This window comes from Gallus gallus, chromosome 5, assembly GCF_016699485.2.
Source record: "Gallus gallus isolate bGalGal1 chromosome 5, bGalGal1.mat.broiler.GRCg7b, whole genome shotgun sequence".
Lineage (NCBI taxonomy): Eukaryota > Metazoa > Chordata > Aves > Galliformes > Phasianidae > Gallus > Gallus gallus.
Window position 1 is genome coordinate 49,239,655 of NC_052536.1, and position 23,191 is coordinate 49,262,845.

Below are 23,191 nucleotides of genomic sequence, written 5' to 3' on the forward strand. Positions count from 1 at the left end.
CATGTTAGCTGAAGCGACTGGTAATGCTTGAAGTGGCAATATTACAAACAGCAAAAAGGATACCAGGCTTCAAAGGCTGTGGGTGTCTCCCAGCAATGGCTGGGCTGCCTCTAACTTCGCTGCAGTTCCCCTTTGTTCGTTGACTGCTGTGCTCTAGTTGCTTTGCAGTGCTGTGTGGAAATCTCAGAGCTCAGCTCTTTCATCATTCTTACTGCAGGTTGATGTTTCTGGATCCTGAATGCATATTTTAATGAAGATGAGGCTTTAACCCTTTCCCAGTGGTTTGTAGTAGAGCTGGGAAAGCAGTCTTGTTTGTGTGTCACCCAAGGTGCAGTGGATTTGCTTAGAAATATAAATATAATAATAAAAACCAACACCCCCTCCAGAAGAAAATTCCCTCAGGAAGAGATTGTGCTTAAGAGTATCCAGAAGAAGGCTGCCTTGTCTAAGGTAGCTGTGTAATCCTGGAGGAATTTTGTGCTGCTGTGCTGGGAGGGTGGGCAGTTCCCAGTTTCCTCATGTGCCTTGTTCTCTCCTGCCACCTGTTTGTTCCTCATTCTCACTGCAGGGTGAAATGGGCCTCTGAACATGCGGAGATGACCCAGTTTGGAGGTGCCAGCTGCCACTACTGTTGCTACTGCAGGGATTGAACCAGGGCTGGCACTAGGAAGAGGCATTTTTATAAGAGAAGTTAGAAGCGAGATGATGTGGATGTAATGGAGTGATGATGGCAGCGTTAAGAGTCACCCTGGCAGCAAGCCTTGATCTGAAACACGTTTGGGAGCAGTCCTAGCCAGCCTGCTAGGTGCTGTGCGAGTTGTAGGACCAGTACAACGAGAACTGGCAGGCTGCAGCTACATCCTGCTGCTCTGGCACAGCCCTGGAGCAGGCTGAGCTTGCCCCTGCCTTGCTGGCTTCAGCGGGAATGGAAGGCTATGAGGGTTTCCGAGGGCTAGGTCTCTTTTCCTGACCTCTTCTCTCTTACTGTAGCTTTCAGGGAAGAACAAGAAGGGCCAGCATCAGAAGGGTAGCTTTTATTCTTTTTCAGTCCTAGAGCAGGTTAGTCAGCAAAAGCACAAATGGGTGCATGTGGGGATGTGATGGGAGCTGCGTGCAGGAAGGAGGAGCTCTTGTGTGTATGTCCTTCACTGACAAATGCTTGAGGAAGTCATGGCCATAAGTTGGCTGTGATGAGTTAGTACTGCTGAATATGGCTTTTACAGAGGTGCTAGCTCAGGAGGCAGAGGGTGTGTGCCAGAGCTTCCCTCACAACCATGTGTATGCTGTAGCATTATTTGTTCTAACTAGAATAAATGCTCTCCTGCTAATTATTTTCCCATACTATTTTTTTTACTCTCTACATTCAAGTTATTTTCAGATCATGTGCTTCTCATGCACATACATGCAGTGGTAGATGTAGCCATGAATTTTCTAGCACTGCAAGCATCAGAAACAATATGTATAACTCCTAGGGAAGGACTGGGCTTCTTAATCAGACTAAAGGAGTTGACCACCTACCATTGATACTCCAGGATCTCCTAGTTAGTTACACTGGTTTATTGCAGGTTTTTAGGATCAGCCTTGAAGAGAGGACATTGTATGTAACCCATGTGTCAGCATGATCAGGCTGGGTAAGCCTACTGTCTTTCTGTAAGGACTTCTTGGATGGCATAAAAACACTTGTGCAACTCATTGGTTTCAGACATGTTGGAAGTGCAGTTAAAAAAAACAAACAAACGAGAATAGGATTGGATGTACTGAATGTTTATGGTTCCTGGATGCCAGCCTGTCTATGGTAGGGCATATTTCTGTATGTTTGTCCAAATGCAACTTCTGATCTCCAGTAGAGATCAGAAACCTGTTTTATTTCTTATGTTCTCCACTTGTTTAGGAATAAGGTACCAGGAATTCTGTGAACCACTATAGTTGCTTGTTGCCTTGGTTTGTGGCCTGCCATGTTGCATGGTGAAGCAGCTGACCTGTTCTTGCAGCAAGCAGGAGTAGAAATGTTCAGTAGATTGATGGGGCAGACAGCTGGAGGTCAGAGGCACAGCCACCCTTGGGATAAGTTGTTCTCTGTAAGCTATGCAGTACTCTGTGTGCTGAGTTTTTCTTGTCTCTGTTGTTCTGCTGCCCTGTAGCTTTCTTGCACCCAGGGGATAATGGAGCCTTTCAAGCAAGTCTGAGAAGTAATTTTTGATTCCCAGTATCCAGATGCAGTAGTGCAAAGAGTCTGTTGTGGGAAGGTACTTACCTTCTCAGGAGGGGCTAGCCTCAAACATCTGAAAGTGAGTTTTTAGCTGTAAATCTAGGAGTACTCAGCAATACTTCAGAAGCTACAACTGAAGGATTAGTTTTCATCCAACATCAAGCTGCTTTCGCTTAGTTCCTATCCTTTTTGATCTCATTTCACAACTTTTTGTTCACTCAAGTGCAGAGGCCTTCTGGGTCACTGAGAACTGTCATCTGCTCCAGACCCTTCTCTCTCTTCTAGCTGGGCTTGAGAATGAAGGGAACCAGCAGTAAAGAGTAACTACGATTGTAAGTGTTGCCTCCGTGACTAAACCCCTTGCCATCCAGGAGCAGAGGCTTCTCCTGCTCCAACCCCAGTGGAGCTGGGGGTGGGTGACCACAAGTTTCTGCTTCTAGCAGCCATGGGCAGCTCCTCAGCATGGCTCTGTTTCATCTTGCTGTCTGCTGTCTTGTCTGATGTGTCCTATCCACCTAAGTGACATGCTTTAAGGAGCTGGTTAAGGGACAAATCGTTCATTTCTTTTGCCTTTGTATGCATTATAAAGGGAGTCAGCATGGCTTCTACTCTCTTGTGACGGGTTTTATTATCAGTAGCAATAATAATGACCTGTAATAATGGCTATTCTGCTCCCACACACCCCTTCTGTGTGTGTGCCCTCATGCTGCACAAAAGCCCTGGGCTTTGGCATAGTGGAATTACCCATGCTGTTTAGGAAGCTTGGCTCTGATACAGTGGTTTTTTGAGTTTTTATTTCTCCTACAATAGAGGATGTAACGGTTTTGATTTTAGGCAAGAGCTCTCAAAATCTTGTTGAGTGTGGGAACTGGAGCTTGCGGAAGGTTCTGTCCTCTTAAGAGGGCTTTGAATCCAGGTAGTCGTTGGTGGCTTCTGAGATGACAGCAGGCTGCTTGATCAGTCCTTTTAGCAGTCTCTGCTGACCCAGAGCGAGTGCTCTGCGTGTTTGTTTTTGTTTTTATTTCTGTGCATGAGGCTGTTTCTGTCATGAGTTACTTTACTCACTCATTCAGAGAATGGTTTTCATGGTGTTTTGTTGTTTGGTGTAATACAAAACAGTAATACCCAGCCATTTTGCAGACCACAGACTTCAGTGTATGCAGCACAACACATGGATGTGAAGAACTGGAGAATGTTGCTAGGTATGAGACCAAGGATGAACCTTACATGAGACAGCCAGTAGTCTGAATCTGTGGCTTCCTATTCTGACTCTGCCATAGTGTGTGACACACTTTATTTTTTCCCAAAGTAATGAATCTGTGGCTTTTGGAAACGATGCACTGGATTGGCTGTTATTTAGGAGTGCAAAAATGAGTAATTTACATAATAAAATCTTGATGAATGAGTCTTCTAATCCATGTTAATGTCTCTTGCATTGAACCATCTGATCAAACGTATATATTTTTTAATCTTCTACCTATTGCCACGAGTGTATTGATAATGTTATTTGCATTGCATGGCCGTGCTCCTGCCTTGAAGTATATTATCTGAAGCTGTATAGTCTTCCCATAGAGTTACCTCAAGCCATGGTTTGACAGCAGAATAAATCTGGCTTTAGGGCTCTTCATGCTGAATTGAGTGCACTGTATTGAATAATGCAGAGAACTGTTCTGTAAACTTGCTTTGTTGTTCAGGCACGTTCCCCATTCGATTATCCTGTCTGTTAACTTCTTATCTGTGTCTTGGAAGGTCATACATGGATGGAGTATTCGCTTCCTGCCAGCAGGTACTGCATAATAGTTTGTGTTCTTACGTGGCTCCAAACCCAATACCATGTGCTCTAGTTAATTACATTTAATAAAGTCAAGTGCCTCTGTCTGATTTAGGACCAAATTTGCACTGCTGAATGAACAAGCCTTGCTCAGATCCCATATGGTCATCATGGATTAGGTTCCCAAAGTGATTTGATGTGGCTCTGCCTATTCTTTGCCCAACAGCCCAAGGGTATCGTTTCCTCTTGGCTGTCAGATCTTTCTCATCCTTCTCTTCTGTGATATGCATGGAGGCACCTGGGGATCTCTGCAGGTACGGAAAGTGTGCTGCTCCTCCAGTACAGCAGCATTTGCTGCCAGGACAATTTCTAGCTGAAATGTGTTGCATGTGTAAGAAGAGTCTTCCATGTGCATCCTTACCATGACCTTTGAGGCAGAGCAGTAGCAGCATTAGAGAGCGAGGGAGGTAAGTGTATATAGCTGGCTGGCTTTCCTTCCTTCTGGTAGTCCTCATTAACACCCTCCTCCCCCCATCACACACAGTGCATCTGTACCAGAAGCAGCAGCTGAGCTTTTCTTGCCCTGATGTGATAGCATCAACTGAGGGGGTAACTTCAGGAACAGACCTGTGTTGGTAAAAGCTTTAAAAGAAACATGCATGCTAGCAAAAGGCCTTTCCTGGTAAATAGCTTGAAATAGTTCTGACAAGCTGCGAACTGTGCTGGATTTCAGTACAGTTGTGTCTGCAGTACAGCCTTCTTGCTGATGCAGCAGAGCTGAAAGGCAGGTGGGTCAGGTCCTTAGCCATCACTGGAGCTTCAGCATTGGGCTTCCCTTTGTGTGCTGGCCATGCGAGGGATTAAGAAGGGGAAAAAAAAGATGGGAAATAGGTGTGTTTTTCTTCGCTAGCCTACATGGCTTGCTGAAGTCGAATAAGGGGGAAAGCCTGCCCAGCTGGCAGTGCGTAGAATTGCCTCTTTTCACAGCAGCTACTCATGAGGGCATCTCAGTGTCTTTGACTAACACCACTCAGGGCTTGTATGACTTCACTGCAGCTTGGGTTAGCGCAGCAGGAATTGGCTGTTTTTCGTGTGGATCGTTCCCAGCCCAGTTCCCTGGAGATTCAGGCAGGTGTCTGTGCTCCCAGGTGGGATGAGGTGTCTGGGGGTGAGGGGTGTGATGTACAAGTGAAATCTGAGCTATGGGGAGGTAAGTGGATGGGAGTGTGAGGCCTGCTGTGCAGTCCCTTGGCTCGGTACTGTGGCCCTGCTGCAGGGTATTCCATCTTCCTGCTCTGGTAAGGTCTGTCTTTCTTTGCCTTGAGGTTGCAGCAGTCACTTGGCTCACAGGCCTTAACTCAGTTCTATCTACAGCACAATTCCTCTCACACCTTCAGTCACAGTCACTGGTGCTCTGTGTTCCTAGAACCGGTCTGAGGAGGCAAGGGACAGCAACACGGCACTGTGCTGGCTCTCCTCTCCTGCCTGTGACACACTTTGTCTTGCCAAGAAGATGAAGCAGTTCTTCTGAGGCATACGAGCTTTTCAAAGTAGATGGGTTTTGTTTGCTTTTGTAAGTGATTCTGCCCAGGAAAGTGGTCAAGCCCGTCTTGCTTTGATCTCTGCCTGCTCCCTGCTGCCGCCTGTTGCAGCTCTCCTCACTGAGGCTCTTGTCCGAATCCCTTACTTTTCGTGCCTTCCTCCCTGAGCTGTGGCCACGAGGTGGCAGGAGTGTTCCACCGAAACCACGAGACAGCAATGCAGCTGCTGCTGTTACAGCCGAGGTAGAAACTGTGGTTAGTTGTTTGTGTGCTGTCATAACTGTGTTTTGAAATTCGGAGAAATTTCGCATGTATATGTCTAATCCATGCTCCTTATTTCCCTTATATAACACTGATTTATGCTGGGTCTTGACTTTTTTTTCTGCTCTGAACAGAAAGGGAGAAGAGGGGGAGATGTACAGCCACATCCGAAATTCCTCACAGGTTCCAGCATTGATCAAACCCCGTGAAGCACATTACTGAGGCTGTGAAGGCTGCTTTTGTCCTTATTTCACCCTGTTCTGTCAGGGTATTGCATCACGTAATATGCAAAGTGTTCAGAGCTCCTGCAGTACCCCAGTAATAGGGGTGAACTGAGGTTGCAGCAACAGCTCTACCTCTGCATTCCTGTTGCATTCTGTGGGCTTTAGCTCTCCTGCTTCTGCTGCAAACCCTGCTCGGGGTCACTGAGCCCACTGAGTGTGATGTGATGCTTGTGGGGTCTTTAAAAACCAAATTGGGTGCTGGGCACGAGGAGGGAGATTTCTCCCAAAAGACCCACTTGGAGTGATCGCTTCATGTGATGAAATGGTGATGAGGGAAGTCGTCGCTTTCAGGCATTTCTCTTCTCAGAGTTCTCCCACTCTGAAATGAATGCTCTTGTTTTACATCTCTGAATTCAGTGCTCTGGGATGCGGGACTGAAAATCAGCAATGCAGTTGTTTGCTCGTGTCAGCCAGGAGCGTCCCCTTTCTTTTGCCTCTAGTGAAAAATTCTTGTAGGAAGGTGGTTAGTGGGGGGAAAAAAAAGGCTGTGTGAGAATATCAGCCAGAAATAATCACAGCATTCAGGGGGCTGAGGGCACCATTTCGGTCACACACTCTTCTCTTTCTACATGGCAGAGGGGAAGCATCTTTCTTTGCTTCCTTTCTCGTTCCCTTACATCTCCCTGCCCTGTGTTAATGCTACACTCTGGATCTTTAGTAGTCTCATTTTTGGTCATCTCCCTTCCTGTGCTAGGAAGAGGGGATTTTTTTTTTTAAGCATCTGAGCACTCTTTGCTGTGATGGTGTATGCAAAGCTCTGTGTTCCCACTGTGTCCCACCTTTTGTGCTACTCCTGCCCTCCTGAGCACAGCTAGCTGTAGGAAGGAGCTCTCTGCTGCGTTAGTGCTTGCTATGGGATGGGCGGGGGGGGGGGAGGGGTCCTGCCCATTTCTGCACTGCTAAAATGTGTATAAGAGAAGAAATGTAGCCACACTGGTAAAGAAATAGCAGTTTATTACTCTCTTCTCTGTCCTTCTCCCCTCATCTGGTTTCTAGTAGCAACAAGAGCCTGCACAGGAGCGGTGCGTTTCCTGTGTCACACGACTGTCTCTATCCAAATGTTGTCTTTGTGGCCTGGTCTGTGCATGAATATCTTTTCAGAATTGAGAAATGGGTTGGATGGAAGGGAGGATATTCTCATCTCCTCAGTTTGGATCAAGTTATGCTGGTCGAAGAGCTTGTGGTGGCATAGCTGATGCTGGGGAGAATGGGACCAGATTGCACTTCTGCTCTCACTCTTCTGGAAAGCAGCTCAGAGCCATGCTGGCACGCTGTCTCTTCTGGTGCAAGCAGGGCTCTGCTCCAGGCTCCTCTGGCGTTGAGCTCTGATGTCTAAACAGATTGGTGGGTTACACGCTGAGCATGACTGAATGCCACTGAAATGCAGTGGAGCAGAATTTCACGTGCCTGCCGCCCTGGGCTTGCTGGAAGTGCGTCGGGAAGGCAGAGATGGAAGAGAGCACTTATTTATCTAGCGTGGCATGTGAAGCATTAAGCTTGTGGCAATTCCAGGCTCTAGTGGTATGAGAGACTAAAGGGATCCTGTGACTCAGTTGGTGCCATGCTCTTTCTTGCTCACTTCTTGTGTAGGGGGATGGTAAAGAGGGCTAATCAGAGGGATTGCTCAAGAGACTGTCAGACGTCTCAGATGGTGCAAGCATCAAAGCAAATGAGCCCACGATTAGCTGAGAAATGACAAGCAAAATGGGCTAAATCAGCTCACTGCCTGCCTGTATACCAGAGTAAAGTACAATGGTATACTGCTTGTCTTTTCCTTATTTTTTCTCTGCCTGCAAATGCTTCTAGAAGGAGCTTTCCGGTGTGCTTGTGGTTGGTTAATGACCTTGTTGTCTTTCTCTCTTCCTCCCATGTAACAATGAGGTGTAACGCAGCCCCCACCATGACAAGAAAAGCATCCTGTCTCCTTTCACCATGTCAGATTGCTGATAGGCTATTTCGCCCTGTGGCATTCTGACTTCATTCGAGAAAAGTCCTATTGGTACGGGAAATCCTTGCTAATGTCCTTGTAGGGCTAGGAGAGAAAAGACCATTTTGATTTTGGGGAGTGGGAAGCATGGGGAGGAAGAAGTAAGTTTTCATTGCTTATAATAATCTGGCATGAGGAAGGTAATATGCTGAAGAGGAGAACGACCTCATCTCTTTTCTGCATATGTTAAAGGATAAGGCGCTGGAGTCAAATCAGGAGCTGTGGATCTTTCTACAGTGAAAATGAGCTGGTTAATGCAGCAGTACTTAGCATTCAGGGGCTTAATTCAGCGTTGGACTTTAGAGAATTCAGCTCCTTTCCCTCCCCCTTCCTTCACCTCCCCCTCAGACAAAATATATAGCACTGCATATGGAATACCTGTCCTAAGGAAGCCAAGAGTACTTAGCTGAAGTACTGGGAAATGCCGCACTTAGGATTTCCTGGCAGCTTTTGCTTTTGGTATGGTTATGAAGTCTGGGAGCATCAGAAGTCGCACATCTGCCCACATCCTGCTGATGTTCCCTTTGTTGCTCTGTGTGAGAGGAGGAGGCAGTTCCCTTTGCTGTCCCCATGCAATCCCCCTGGATCCTCTTGTCCCCCTGCGTGTGGGTTTGCAAGCTTTTTCTTTCCCATAGCGAAGCTGGCTTCAGAGGTTCCTACCCTTCTGTAATTCACAGGATGTTCAATTAAGCAATGCAGCAGTTTCAGTCAGCTTCTGTCACCTCCACAGTCTGTGCAACTGTTTTATGTTTGCATAATGCAAGAAGGGATAGTTATTGTCCCTTAGAAGCAATTTGCTGACTTGGAGAGACAGATGTGTTTGTGCTGCAGGGGTGCAAATGAATGGCTGTGGCTACACCTTTCCTCAAAGGGCTAATAAAACTTCGACTGAACCCCTGCAGAGCATGATCCAACAGCAGCTCTGTCAGCCTTTGGGAGTGCCCATTGTGCTCAGGTGAGTGGGGAGAGTGTGTGGGAGCTTGGGTGAGCTGGAGCTCAGTAGGGTGTTCTTGCTGACGTGATGCTGCACCCGTGCTGACTGTGCCTGTGTGTCATGCATGATCTTCTCCTGCCACAACATGTGGCTCCAACAGTGTTCTCAATGGACTTTTCTATGGCACTTAAACACCCTTTTTTGCAACACCTTTGTGTGAAAATTAGTTAGTACATCCTGTTGCCAAATAAAGGACTGGTGTTGATATCGAGTGCTTTATTGTCTAATAAGGCAGGATGTCTATTTTAACCGCCTAAGTTTTATTTGTTTGTAACGATGACAGCTTGAGAAGAGGCTGTGCCTTTTCTGATCTATCCTCTCTGTTTTGCCTCATAATTACTGAGCTCACCGCTTAGATCTCTCAGTTGAAGAAAGAATTGAGGAGTGCCCCAGTGTGAAGAAATGACTTTTAGAAATGCCACAGACTTGCTGTGAATTCTCATAAAGGCAAAAAGAAAATGTGGGAGAAGCACACGTGAGAGCTGAAGTTAATCATGAGGCACAAACCGTGGGAATTGTGGCTTCCTCAGCTGCAGTGCTCATGGCCCCATTTCCTTCCTCGGGTGCTGCGCATGCTCTCCATGTCACTATGGGTGTTGGGTGCTCAGCACAGGAATCTCACTGCATCCCTCCCTCAGTATCTGCAGAGAAACAAAGGAGGGGGATTTTTGAGCTTGTTATTAAGTGACTCGCCTTCAAGTTCAAAATTAGTACGTGAGTGAATTCTGGCTGTGTGTACCTATTTGAAGCCTTCCGGGGGACTTGCACATCAGGGATCTTACGGTCAATCACTGCTTCCAGCATGCTGCTCTCCATCGGGGAGGTGGAAGTCTCATGTTCTAACTTGTTTCTTGAGGATGTTATCTTTCTGGTGTGTCAAATAATGACCAAGCACAAGGCTGTGGATTTCAGAAGAGCAGCACTGAGTGCTGACTTTGATCTAGTCCTCAAATGGGCGCAGTTGGATGTAAAGTAAGCTCAGTCACTCATACTAAAAGAGACATTTGGGTTTTAGTCCTATCCGTACAAAATATAACTCCTCAGGGCATCCTCACATTATAAAGGTTAAAAGCTCACAGGGGCCTAATAATTCATAGAGGTGGGGTTTGATCCAAGATGTGAATTGCTGAGGCATAGGACCTGACTAATTTGCCAAGATAGCTGCAGTGATTGTGCAGTGCTAGGATTCTGGTAGTATTGGAAGGTATGGATTGTGTTTGAGTGTCTTGTTCTTAAGAAAACAGCTGCTTTGGGGTGGGGGATTAAAGAAAAAATGTTGAGATGCTCATCTCTCTTTGAGAAACTCATGTCTATATAGTCTGGTGAACAAGATCTGTTTTAGAAGCTCTTCAGAGAGTAAACGAGCAGACTGTAGGAGAAAGAAAGGCTTGTGCTTTTAACACAAAAATATCTGTAGTTTTGAAATATTATATATGATGTTTCATGTTACTGGCTTGGGTATCATGTATCATTTAAGCTTGTTATGGAGCTGAGTGTCTGATGTTTTTCTTTTGTTTCCTTCCTTTCTCGAATTGTTGGATTCAGTAGTTTTTCACCAGAGTTCTTTGTGGAGGATACAGTGACCATGACTGATGTCAGAGCTGCAGGACTGGGTTTTTGCCTGGGGAGAGGAGATGAGATCACTGTAATAAATGCTCTTATTTCTTCTCTTTGTTTTTCAGTGGACGAATATATTGCCATTGCTAAAGAGAAGCATGGATACAATATGGAGCAGGTAATAAACCTTTGAATGCTTACCTTATTTAAAAAGTTGTTTTAAGCAGATATTGAAACTTGTCTTAAAGTGACTGCCTACAAGAACCTCTTTCTTCCCTTTTGTACTGCCTGTGTTTTCTCCTCTTCTGCCTCCCCCTAAACTGGCTGTTCACAATGGTGACCTGTCCTCTGGGAGTGTAAAGCTCACCCTGAATTTGACATAAAAAGTCAAGAGAAGAAAAACAAAACCGACATCATGATTTCTAGCAGAGCTAGGCTACAGGTACTATGCTTCCTGTGATGACCACTCCTTTAACACTTTTGGAACCCCCAAACATCATTAAAAAGACTGATCAGTAGGGATAGCTCGTCTTTGGACAGCTGCCTGCTTGTGATGCATTTTCTAATTGACCGCTCCACCTCTGCTTGGCAGTTATTAATGAGCTGTTGAACCATCACAAACCAATATTCAGGGCTTTTTACTCTTCAGTTGTATTGCAAACTGTATTGCAGTTCACAGATAACAGCTCAGGGGTCTAGCTGTCCCTGATGCTAGCCACTGCCTCTAGCTTAGAGATTGAAATCCTGTTTTGAAGAGGCAGACCTCTCCTTTACTTTGTCTAGGATTGTGTACTAATGTTCTCTGTAACTAACATCGATTTCAACACTTGTCAAGGGAGATGAGTTGTGACTGGGAAGTTTTTCTGAGCTCTTTCTGGAGTTTCCTTATTCACTAATACTTTTCCGGAACGGTAAGGCAGGGAATCTCAAGATCTACTGTGTGAGCAAATTACATACTGTTTCTGCAAAGAGATTCTCAGAAAACTTGTAAAGTCATGAAATTGTTCAGGCACGGGCCGTTAGTATAGAAGCCAGTGATTTGGTCAGGCAGGGGTTCTATTTAAATGACTCTGCTGTCATCTTTGAGTCAGGCTTTCAGTGGTTGATACTCATCCTCAAAAAGATTTCTTGTGGGATGTGAGGATTGAGATTGAGTTAGCCAGAAAAACTTTCAGCAAGATCAGGGATGATCAGAGTGGATATTTATAGTTTCTAAGAGCAGAAAATTGCAATAAAAGGAAGAAAAAAGCACCAAAAGCCTGCAGACTTAAATCCAGAAAAATCCCTGGATGGCTCACGTCAATTGAGCTGGGTATATCCTAGTACTGGAAATAGTGGGTAATATTTGCTAAAAGAGATTGCCTTAGGGTTTTGTGATTTCAATGGAGAAGTGTCCACCGAGTAGACTGATCCAGGAGATGGATGAAAATGAGGCATGTGATTTTTAAACAAACTGAATTCTTCTGTTTTGGAAAACTTTATTTGGCTAACACAGATTTGTGTTCCTGTAAATGCTGCAGATAGATATCTCCCACCCTTCCCTCAAGCACCTCTTCCCCATCTGTCTTACCCCTGGCCCCGATCTACTGAGTACAGTAGTAGGAGTTAGGGGACTTCAGGACACAGAGTAGCTCAGTTGTATGTATAAGTGCCCTTCCTAACTCTTTCCTCATTCCTTCCCTCTGGAGATGTGTCCCAGGTCCTTTGGGATGTACATGTGCCCTGGATCCTTTAGGATTTCCTAGGCAGCTAAGCTAGGCACTTCTAGGAAATAGCTGGGAAGGATCTGTCTTCTGTCTGCAAAGCACATTCTCACTTTGTATCAGAGGGACTGGCGTCAGGGCTTTCAAATCAGGATGATTTGTGTCACCAAGGGACACTTCCTCTTCAGCAGGTATCAGAGTCACTGTTGGCTGGGTAGCTTTGGAAGAGCCCATACGGACTCCCTGGAAGTCAGTCAGAATGAGCTTTAGGATTTGGCCACCGTTTGGGCTTTGCTGGCTGATGTATTCCTTCCCACACACACGTCCTCAGACAGCCATTCTTCTCAGGCCACTGTGCAGGTGGCTTGGCGAACACCGTAACACAGATTCCCATTCCTCCATCCGTGTCCCCTGCCCAAAGCCTACCATTGCTGATGAAGACATGCCGGCTTGTTGAAGCGACTGGTGAGCTACCTGGCTGGTGTCCGGGGCACGCGCCCAGCTATGCCCAGAGGCTCTCCCATCCAACTGGCTGCATCCATGCTGCGAGTGGCTCCTGTACTGTTGTCCCTCCTCTGCCCATGGCCCAGCGCCATGCTGTAGGCTCCACTGCCAGCAGGTGACTGGCAGGGGCTTGGGGCCGCAAGGGCTTGGGCTCCCCTCAGCCTTGCCAGCTCTGGGCAGGCGAAGGGCAGCCTTCAGCAGGGCAGCCCGCTTCAGCTGGTGCTGGCAGACTGTTGTGCTGAGCTCTGGGAGCGCTGCTATGGGTTGGCTGTGTGCTGTGCCTCTGCCAGCCTGGATCATGCATCCTGGGACAAAGGAGGCTGGAAAAGGTGCGTGTGAGAGTCCAGAGAGCTCTCCTCAGGCAGGACGGTGGTGGAGGGCTGTATACAAATATTGTTGGTGCTTAGGCTTATCATAGACAGCTGACAACACTATCATCTTTGGTGGTTTTTTTATGCATATGGGTTTCTTGTAGCAGTAAGGAAAATCTTCCTGTTTTCCCTTAGCGTTGTGTAAGCAGCAATCCCCTTGGCCCTCCCTAGTAATTAGCAGCATTTAGCACCCAAGTGGCTCATTCCATGTTTTTCCCTTGCCTTCTCTCATGGAAGTTTTGTATAGCTGAAGTTGGTGGGGATGATGAGACAGAAAACTTGGTCCTTGATGCCTACAAAAGAGTTTCTTTTACTCCAAACTTGCCTAAGAGGATGGATGTAACTGGGTTTGTGGCTTCTGGGACACCTTGAGCAACTGTGTTGTGACCAAGACTTTCTCTTGTTCTGACTCTTGGCAAAAGGGGGCTTCTGAGTGGGGGAAAGGAAGGTGCTCTGAGAGCACTGAAAGGCCAGCAGGGTCAGGGCAAGATCTCGGGTAAGGTTAATGTTTGTAGTCCTGCCCCTCCGCACAGTTTCAGTGAGGCAAGAACCCAAAAAGGAACTGCTTTTTGCATAGCAAAGCATAGTGGGGAAGCCCCAAATTCGAAGTGATTTTGTAGCTCTGAGTAGAATGGATGAAACTACTAAGTGGGGATTACTGAGGCTGTGAAACCCAAACTGAGTTTGCATATGACAAGCGGGTTACTCTGGTGTTTTACTCAGCATGTTAGGGGTTGTTTTCTCTTTGCAGCCCTTGTGCAAGACTGGTTTCCAGCTCTGCAGAGTCAGGCCTTCCCAGAATGACTCGCAGTGGTCACTGCTGTGCAAGAGACAGCGATGTGTCATAATGCATGTGAGCTGCATGCCCTCGAGAGACGGGTGGCTTTGGATGCACGTCTGGGGGATGCAGGAAGGGACTGTTTGCAGGTGGTGAAGCACGGTGTGCACACTTGTCTGATTTTCAGTTCCACAGACTGCTGCAGCAAAGTGAGACGCAGCCGATGGAAACAAATGAGCTGCCCCTAAATGAATGAGATTATTTTCTCCTTTTGGATGGGGACACCCTAGCAGCAAGTCAGGGTTGCATACGCTGTTTGCCCTGTGCTTCTCCTGTGTTTTCACCCACCCTCTCACCTTTTCTTGCCCTCCCCCTCAAAAAAAAAAGCCCCTAAACAATCAAGAAGAACCCCCACCACCAAGAAGAACCCGCAGCCCTCCTGACTGCGTGGGAAATGGTGATGGTTCAGCAATGGCAAGAAGCTTTCTCAAGTTCATTCTGGCTTTTAGGTGGCCTTCTCATGGCTTTACTTAGCTTTTCTGTGCATATAATGATCAATAAAGTTGGAATCACTTCGGTTTTCTTTTCCTGTCTCTCAGCTGTTACTCCTTTCTAACTTTACTATCTCCATAATTTGACTACATTTCAGTTTGCTCAGTGTGTAACGACGTGGGTCAGATTCCAGGTTTCTTGCATACACACATACACACGTCTGACATAGCTGAGAGTTAAAAATTATGGTTAACCTGGTGTCTGAGGAAAATGCTGTAGCTGTCCCTTTGCACGTGCTAATACTACTTGTGATTACAGTTGTCCCTGTGGTGTTCTTGTTATTTCTAGGCTCTTGGGATGCTGTTTTGGCACAAGCACAACATTGAGAAATCTTTGGCGGATCTGCCAAACTTCACTCCATTCCCAGATGAGTGGACAGTGGAAGACAAGGTCCTGTTTGAACAGGCTTTCAGTTTCCACGGGAAAACCTTTCACAGGATCCAGCAGATGGTAAGTAGTATCAGAGGGCTGGAAAAGCAGAACAGGCAATTGGACAATCTTCAGTGCCGAGCTGCTGTGTAATGCTTCTGAGAGAGAGCAGGCCGAAGGGAAGATTGGAGGAAAAGTAATACTGTGACTAGATAAAAACAGCACTGCTTCTGGAGTCCTTACAGAAGTGTTTTCCTGAAGTGCTTTGCCAGCTAAGGATAAATTCTGACTCTGCATTTTTTATTGGTTGGAAATTATGGTTTTCAGTCCCCTGTGTGCTGCCGTAGTGTTTGTCTCAGCTGGAGTTCAAGCATGGTCTGTACACACATGCCCACCCACACACAGAGTAAAGATTATCTCTGTTGCAAAGTTGACTTCTTTCTTGCAGCCTGCTTTTTAGGAATTCATTTTGAGCGTGAAGTCTGTGCTTAATGTGATTTGGGACTGTCAGTGGATGTGTGGTGAAGGTTTGTATATCATTTTAGTCCTTTGCTTGCAATTTCTAACAGTATTTCTAAAACTGTTATTGAAAGCTTCGAGGGTAGGCTTTTCCCTGAAAGGGAACTGCTGGGGTGTGTGTGGGTAAGGGGGCAGGGTGTCAAAAACCCAACTTAAAGCAAAAGGTGATGAGGCTGCCCTTTGAAATACGGAGATGATAGAATGTAGATTGATTTTTTGAGTCTTTCTTTGACTAGTTTGCCACCAGAGTGGGAACCAAACTCTTCTCCATGCTCCTTCAACCATGGTTATGACCTATGTGGTTGCAGTTTGTTCATCTTTAAAGTGCAGGTGAAGGCCTGCGGTGCTGATCCTATTGAAGGTTAACATTAGCCTACCTCCCAGGTGTGAAGGAAAGGTCCCTGAAGTGTCAGGTCCCTATTTTTAAAAAGGTGGCAGGAAGAGGCTTGTTCTCCTCATGTCCTCCTTGAACATCCCCTCACTGTTCATTTGTTCTCGGAGCCCTGTAGCACCCAGCTGCATTGGTTCAAGGCTTGTATATGCTCTGGGCAGCTGATACAGGCAGGCTGGAGAGTTGTGGACTCCCGAAGGTTGAAGCAATTTTCTTCTTTGTTCCTCTGTTTTTAATTTACTGCTCAGGGGGAATGTCCTGTGGGGAAGGAAGGAATGTGACCTGTTGCTTAGTTTTAACACCAGAGCAAAAAAATTACAACTCAGTTTATGTGCAGAAACATGACGCTGTCCCTGGGTGAAGTGCATTCCAATACAGGGATGCCAAGCTCGTTCACTGTTCCCTAGGTAATGATATATTTTTCTTTTACTGTTGCTCCCAGAAAAACCATCCTGCATAAAAGGAATTAAATGGCACGGAGCTTTGTGTTTAGCAGGGGACAGGAATCAATGGCTCTGGAGTGTGTTAGTTGTTAGTTTATATCTGTTGGCCCATTAGCACCGGTGCGGCTTGGAACCGACGAGAGAGTCGCTGAAGCCAGAGAATGGAAGATGAGTTACGTTATTTACCAGAGCTGATTCTGATGTTTTGGCACTCTTAGCATGTGCTTATAGCCAAGCTGATGTTTGTGACAAACAGCCTCGTCCCTGAGTTTGTTCTGTGGAACTCTTTAATTCCAACGTAGCAGCCTGCTGCGTGGCTGTTGGCAGCCTGACATCCAAATAGCTCACTGTGCAGGCACAGTGTGTGTTTTGGCCTGAGCAGATGGATTTATGCCTACGTGTAGTTGTGGGCCAGGGTGGTAGTTTGGTGTGATCCATTAGGACTTAAAGTCAATATGCAATCTGAGAACCAGCTTATCTCAAGTGAAGATTGAAGCTCTAGTATCTCGGTAATTTGGCTGTTGCTCAGTTTTGTTTTCTTCCCACTCATCCAGCCCTCTGAGCTGAATCACGGGCTCACCTAAAACATGTTTTATTCAGCAAGACGTCTGGACTTTTACCTTGTAGAAATCCTGTGTAGGAACGTGCATGCTGAATACCTCCCAAGCAGAGAGTTATTCTTAACGTAGCTTTAGTCTTTTTTGAGGCAGTCTTCTTATTCATAACCACGGGGCAATGACAAAAAAAATCTGACTTGTGGTTTTCCTATATCCTCAATTAACCATACAATAATGTTTCACCTTTTGAAAACATCTTCTGTTGAGACCTTTGAATATGCTTCATCACACGAATGATGTGAATGGGGCTTTTTAACCCAATAACAAAGATTTGTTTGGGATATAGGCTGCGATTCAACAATTCCTACATTTGCTTCCACATGCCTGTGTTAGCTTTTGAAACTGTTTGCTCACTCTCAAGGTCCTGTTTTGGATTTGCATTTGCTATGTTCCCTTGATCTAAAGAGAAACAGCTACCTGTCCTGGTTGGTTGAAGGCTTGATGAGATGTTCTTTAGAGATTTTAATGTCACAAATAGTAGGCTTTAGCCTGAAACAATGTTTGGGTTTTTTTTTTTTTTTTTTTTGCAAGGCTGCAGAACTGCCTTTCTTGAAATTCTGAGAGAATTCAAAGTAGAGAGATCAGATGTTCCTTGACAAAAACAGACCAATTGCATGTGTGCTCCTGGGGATACTTTACATATAAGCGTATAAAAGGATACATGTTTAATTTACAGCTTCCTGACAAATCAATAGCCAGCCTGGTGAAATTTTACTACTCCTGGAAGAAGACAAGGACTAAAACTAGCGTGATGGACCGTCATGCTCGTAAACAAAAAAGGGAACGTGAGGAAAGGTAGGTTTGCAAGCAGAAAGGCTGTGTATTGACACACACTGATTTCCTTAGACTATCTCAGATCTGACTGTTAGCTTGTAAGAAACTAGCTGTAGGATTTTCCCTCCTGTTTCCTGGTACCTTGCCTTTTTCCCCCACCCCTCCTCCCTGCTATGCGTGTTTTGCTTCGCTTAAAGCCAAAAAGAATGTGTCAGCAATTAGGTGTGCTCCCTTCACCAACACTGCGCAATTCCTGGTTGCCTTCTAGTGCAATGGTTGCTATCCCAGCATGCTAGGTGGTTGTTTTTTTTTCTGATACTGCTTGGGAGTGGAGAAAATGAAATTAAAACTGGTGTTTACAAGCTGTTTGGCACTGGTGTCAGCAGGGCCAGAAAACGAGTAGCACAATATAAGTAATAAAAGAACTAGAAACCTTTATTTCCTCCATATGATACTCAGTAGAATGAGAACATGCACGCAGTGGGGCATAGGTTGCAGTGCAGCACCTCTGAGCCCGTGTGTGTGCACCCACACCCCCTTCCCTCCGCCTTTCACATGGAAACCTGTGTGTGAGGCTTTCAGGCCAAGCTGTGTTCCCTGAGATTAATGACTTCAGGCCATTTTTTGTTTGAGTGACTGAGAAGAGGTTGCAGGGAAGCTTAGGATAAGCCTTCTGGCAGGGGTGCCCCGATGAGTGCTGGTTGTATTGAGATCTGAGGGTGATGGCAGTCAGAAGCTCACTAGCTAGTGAGCTTTTAACTCCTGTAGGTACAGCTTTCTCTGCAAGTTCACTCTTCTGGGTACCTCCATGTGCCAGTGACAGAGGTGGCTCAGCCAGTGATCTCGTGTGTATTGCTGGAGATAACTGCAAAGTTACTGCCACTTGGTAACTTTGCCTCATTCTGAAGCTCCAGCACCTCAGAAACGTGGTGGTCTCAGATGTTTGGGAGGGAAAACCATCCCTTTGAACAGCAGCAAGTCTGTCTGCTTAACATAGGTGCCTTCTCAACCTGTGCTAAAATGCTGCTCATGTCTTTGCAACCAAACTTGCCCAATCTTGAAGTGTGTCTGGCTTTGGAAGGCTCTGAAGTTGGGCAGAGTTCTGTAAAAGCTTCTCCCTCCAAGGAGTTGCTGCTGCAGCTGTGTGCTGGCTCCAGGGCTGGATGACGGAGCCCTGTTTGGGAGGGGGGGAAGAGAGACATTTCCAGGGTTGAGACGTACTACACTGAGTCACTCAACCTCTCCCATCTTTCCACTAGATAAACAGTGCTTGTTTAACAGGCAAGACTGGGGAGAAAGCTACCAGGCAGCTCATTTGGTATTTGGTCTGGCTTTCTCTTCCTCACTGTGTTCTTCACTGCAAAGGCTGTCTTGATTTTCTTCTTCCCATCTTGCTTGTTTATTTCCTACTAATTTGTAAGGAGGAAAAATATCAGTTATAAGGAATGTGTGTTTGTCTAGTACTATGTAGTTTTAAGATTTTTTTCTATGCTGCCTCTCTAATTTTGTTCTGTGCTCATAAATGGAATCGCTGCCATGTGGAAAGACAACTCTCTGGTCCATATCCTCTGGCCACAAGGAGGCTGGGGAAGAACTGTCTGGGCAGCCTCGTGCTGTAATGTTGGAGCCTTTGAGGAAGGCAGCTGGGTTGGAAATGCATAAATTTGCTTTACATCTGCAGCTTGATGTTAGGCTTCCCTTCTTCCCCTCCGTTGTGTCAAATAGTCAAGCCCCTACAAATCCAAGCGTTTGTCAGCGTACCCATGTGGAGTGTGGGAGCAAAGCTGGGTGAGTTCATGATACCCAAGTTTTGATGTAGTTCTGAGCCACTGGGTGTTGGCAAAATCTCAAAAATGTCCTTCAGTTAATAATGATCAATGTCTAAAACTGCAAAAATGAGTGAGTGGGTTTTGATCTAGCTCACGTCTGGAGAACTTGCTGGAATTTGAGAGCAAACTGCCAGCACAGTGAAGCCTGTGGGGTTTGGCTTCTGCAGAAAGGTTGACAGCTGAGCCCAGGTGAGAACATGAGGCAGCTCTGCTGGGGACGAGGTTAAGGGAAGAGGCAGCCTGAGGTGTCTTGCTCTGGTACTGTGCTTTCTCTTCTGTGGCTAGGCAGGGAAATTCCCCTGTTCTTCAGGTTGCCATGAAAACAGCTCCCAGTGCATCTGGGACCAGGTTTTCAGGAGCTCTTGCTGGTTGTGTGTAAGGGGTCTTGTATATGCAAATCTGAGAGGTCCTTGGGAGTTTTATTTCTTGGAATCGTGACTGTACAAATGAAATATCCTGTGGATTAGCTGGGTGTTTGCAGGAGTGGGTTGTAAAGTGACTGTCCGTGCGGTGATGGATGTCAAGTCACCCAGCAGCAAATTCCTTAAGTGACATCTGCACAGCTGCAAGGAGGCAGCCGTGAGCCCACTGTTGTGAATACTCCTTAGCACCTGCCTTACCTGTGGCACACAGCAGCCTGTTGTCCCCTCCTCCTCCAGAAACACCCGCACAGAGCACAGCTCCCCTTGGGTTCTCCTGACCAACGTGGTGCTGCTGTGATATACCTCTTCCAGCTGAAGTTCCTCCTCCAGGCTGTGAAGTTTGACATGACAAAATAGACCTTTTTTCTTATATAGTAATTAAAAAAAAAACAAAACAACGCTTTGATTAGATCAGCTTATTTCTGCAGTTCCTGGGCATCATCCCAAATGGTGCAATTAACTTTAGTTGTGTACAGTACAAAAACTCTAAACGGTGAAAATACATTCGATTTAATGTCTGATTAAAATTTCAATGAAGCCAAACTGTCCAGGTGTGCCAAGGTCACTTTCAATATGGCCCCAGTTTCATGCATTTTATTATTCTGTAACTGATATTTCTTTTTCTTTTCCAAGGGAGAATGAAATGGGAGATTGTGACTGAAAAAAAACCAAACCCACAACATTTTAATGCTTTCTCTTGAGGGAGTTCATCTTGTGCATATCTTTCTGGCTAAATGTTAGAGTTGTATGAAGTCTGTGTTAGAACTGCTTGCTGGTACTCTAAATCTTCGTTTCTGTCTGGGTTTGCCTAAAGTTGGAATTCTCGATGTCTAATGTTCTTTAAAAGGTAGCTTGTTAGCTATTTAATGTATCCAATCTCCATCTGAGCAGACTTATTTTGCCTAAGTACACCACTCAAGTCTTTCTCTAAAAATAAATGTCTCCAGTATCTTTACAACGAAGAGTTGTTTGACTTAAGAAACAAATAAATGGGGAGGGGGGGGACCAAACCAACATTTCAGACCTCTGAAGAGCCCACCCTGGTGAAAAAACATAAGGAAAGCTGCTGAATTTGCTGTTGCATCCATGCTTTTTTTTTTTTTAGTATGTTATTTACAGAGAAACAGAGCCTCACAAAGTAATACAGCACTATTTACTTTCCTCTTTCAGTGAGGATGAAATGGAGGAAGCAAATGGAAATAACCCTATTGATATTGAAGTTGAACAAAACAAGGAGAGCAAAAAGGAGGTATAACTCTTTTCTTACTACTGTACAAATGGAAGTGTTTACTTACTAACTGCTTGATGTAGAAGCTGACAGTATCTAATTTTCTTTATTTGTGCTTTGTATGGTTGTCATACAAGAAAAGAATTGTCTTCAGAATTGTTCTTAGATCAAGACAGGTATAGATAAATGAGGATGAAAGTGGAAAATGTGGAGACTTTACCAGCACATGCCAGTGTACTACGTGGATGTTTGGAGTCTTTGCTCAGACTTGGCTGTTACCTTGAACCACCCTCAGTGGTGGCTGAAGGCAGCCTAACTGTTTGCTGAGATGGAATAGGAGCACTTCTGTCCCTCCACTGATGGCTTGGTGGAAGGGAAATAAATCCTTCAAACGGTTCTAGATAGACTAACAGGAGTGTATTTATCTACAATATAGACTCTAAGGCAAATTCCTGATCTACTGAAATTCTCAGGAATAGTCCTGAGGGTTTCAGTGATGCCAGGATTGCAGCTACAGTTGTGAATGATAAAGGAGAGAGCTTTTGTATGGACAGTTTCTGTCTGGCAGAGAGGCCTTGTCATTATGTGCAGAATATTATACTTACTTAAAACATACTACTTGAACCTCACTTGAGATACTTTAATTTTAAGCTGGCATACAGTTCTGGATGAAGCCACGCAGATAGACATACACTTCTGAAAACTTAACTCCATGGTGCTCATCTGGAAAGCATATACTCTATTTTCAGGCATGTAACTTGTGGGTTATTTGGCACCAAACAAAAGAACCTTGCAGTTCAGCAGCAGTATGGGTTGTGAGTATGTATGAGTGAGTGCTACAGGAAGGCGTTTACCCTAAGGCTTTCTCCTTGAAGTAACTCCATCTGCTAGCTTCTTGTAGCCTGCTTTCTCTCAGTGATGATAGTCGTTGTCATCTGATTTATTTTTTTAATAATCTTTAAAAGAGGCTATTTATAGGAAAAGAGTACTAAAATTATTTAAAACTGTGATTGCACAACAGGCAAGAGCAAGGACCTAGAGCAGTGCTTTTTGTCAGTCACTGTCAGTGAGATAAATTCTTCTAACAAATTATTCTGAAGGGAAGTAACTGAAAAAATCATAGCATTCTGGTCTGTTCTCTACCCATGTGGAGTGCTCCATAGACTTCCCAGAAACAGCCTTCCACCATCAGTGTCTCTGATGATTTCCTAGGAGCAGGGTTGGTGTGAAGCCACTCATTCATTCTTACAAGAAGCTGAGCTGTTGAAAGCCTTGACAACACCCAAACTTGAAGGATCCTTCCTTGGCTAAGTATCGGTGGCATGCTGTGGCTGTCCAGAATGTCTCGTGAATAATTAATAATATCCTCTCATTCCCATTTTTTTTTAAAAATAAAAACATTTCTAGTTAGTATTTCACGCTTTACGTTTTCTATAAGACCGCATCTGTTACAGACCTTTCAATCCCTTTTATTACTGCTTCCTTCTCAAACATGCTGGCTTGCTGTGAACTTGCTGCAGAAGGGGGAACAGTAGCTCTTCGCCAGCTTTGCTGCCTCTGCTTTAAGGCCAAAGCGGAGCAGATGGCAAATAACTACCATCAAGACATTTGCAGAAAGTCTTGTATGGGAGTTGAATGCCCCCCTTTGGTACTGCCCCAGGCCACAGTGTGCTCTAACCCAACTCAAAGGTCAGCTGAACTCACCAACTGCGTGCGGTTACACTGGCTGCAAGGGCAGGCGGCCTTCTGGGCAGTGGCTGGTTGTACTGCTGGCCGGAACAAAGCCGACAACTGGCTTTGACTGATTGGAGTCAATTCAATTTTGCAGTACTTCAGCCTGGGGTTGATTAAAAATGCCTCGAGAGAAGCAGGTATCTGGGAAGAGGGGCTGTTCCTGGTAGTTGCGTTTAATGACTTGGTCAGCCACGCACCAGCAGCCCCGGGCTGTTACCGTAAAGAACCTCCCTGTCCCAGCCCCATGGAGACAGTTTTTCAGCTCTAAGATGTGTCACTTACTGTATGAGTTGTCAAGAAATACTGGGACTTCTCAGAGTATCTGAAATCTCTCATCTGTGTTTCCTCTTTTG

General features: G+C 45.5%; 1 protein-coding gene across 2 annotated transcripts in view; it reads left to right on the forward strand.

Annotated features, from left to right (window-relative positions):
* The window catches only part of RCOR1 (REST corepressor 1), an 82,019-nt gene that overhangs the window by 46,544 nt on the left and 12,284 nt on the right, over positions 1-23,191 (forward strand). For both annotated transcript variants that reach the window (XM_015287816.4, XM_025150951.3), the window contains 4 exons: positions 10,730-10,782; positions 14,801-14,962; positions 17,528-17,646; positions 21,047-21,125. In XM_015287816.4, coding sequence (XP_015143302.1) covers positions 10,730-10,782; positions 14,801-14,962; positions 17,528-17,646; positions 21,047-21,125 — 413 coding nt within the window. The remainder of the gene's footprint in view (positions 1-10,729; positions 10,783-14,800; positions 14,963-17,527; positions 17,647-21,046; positions 21,126-23,191) is intronic.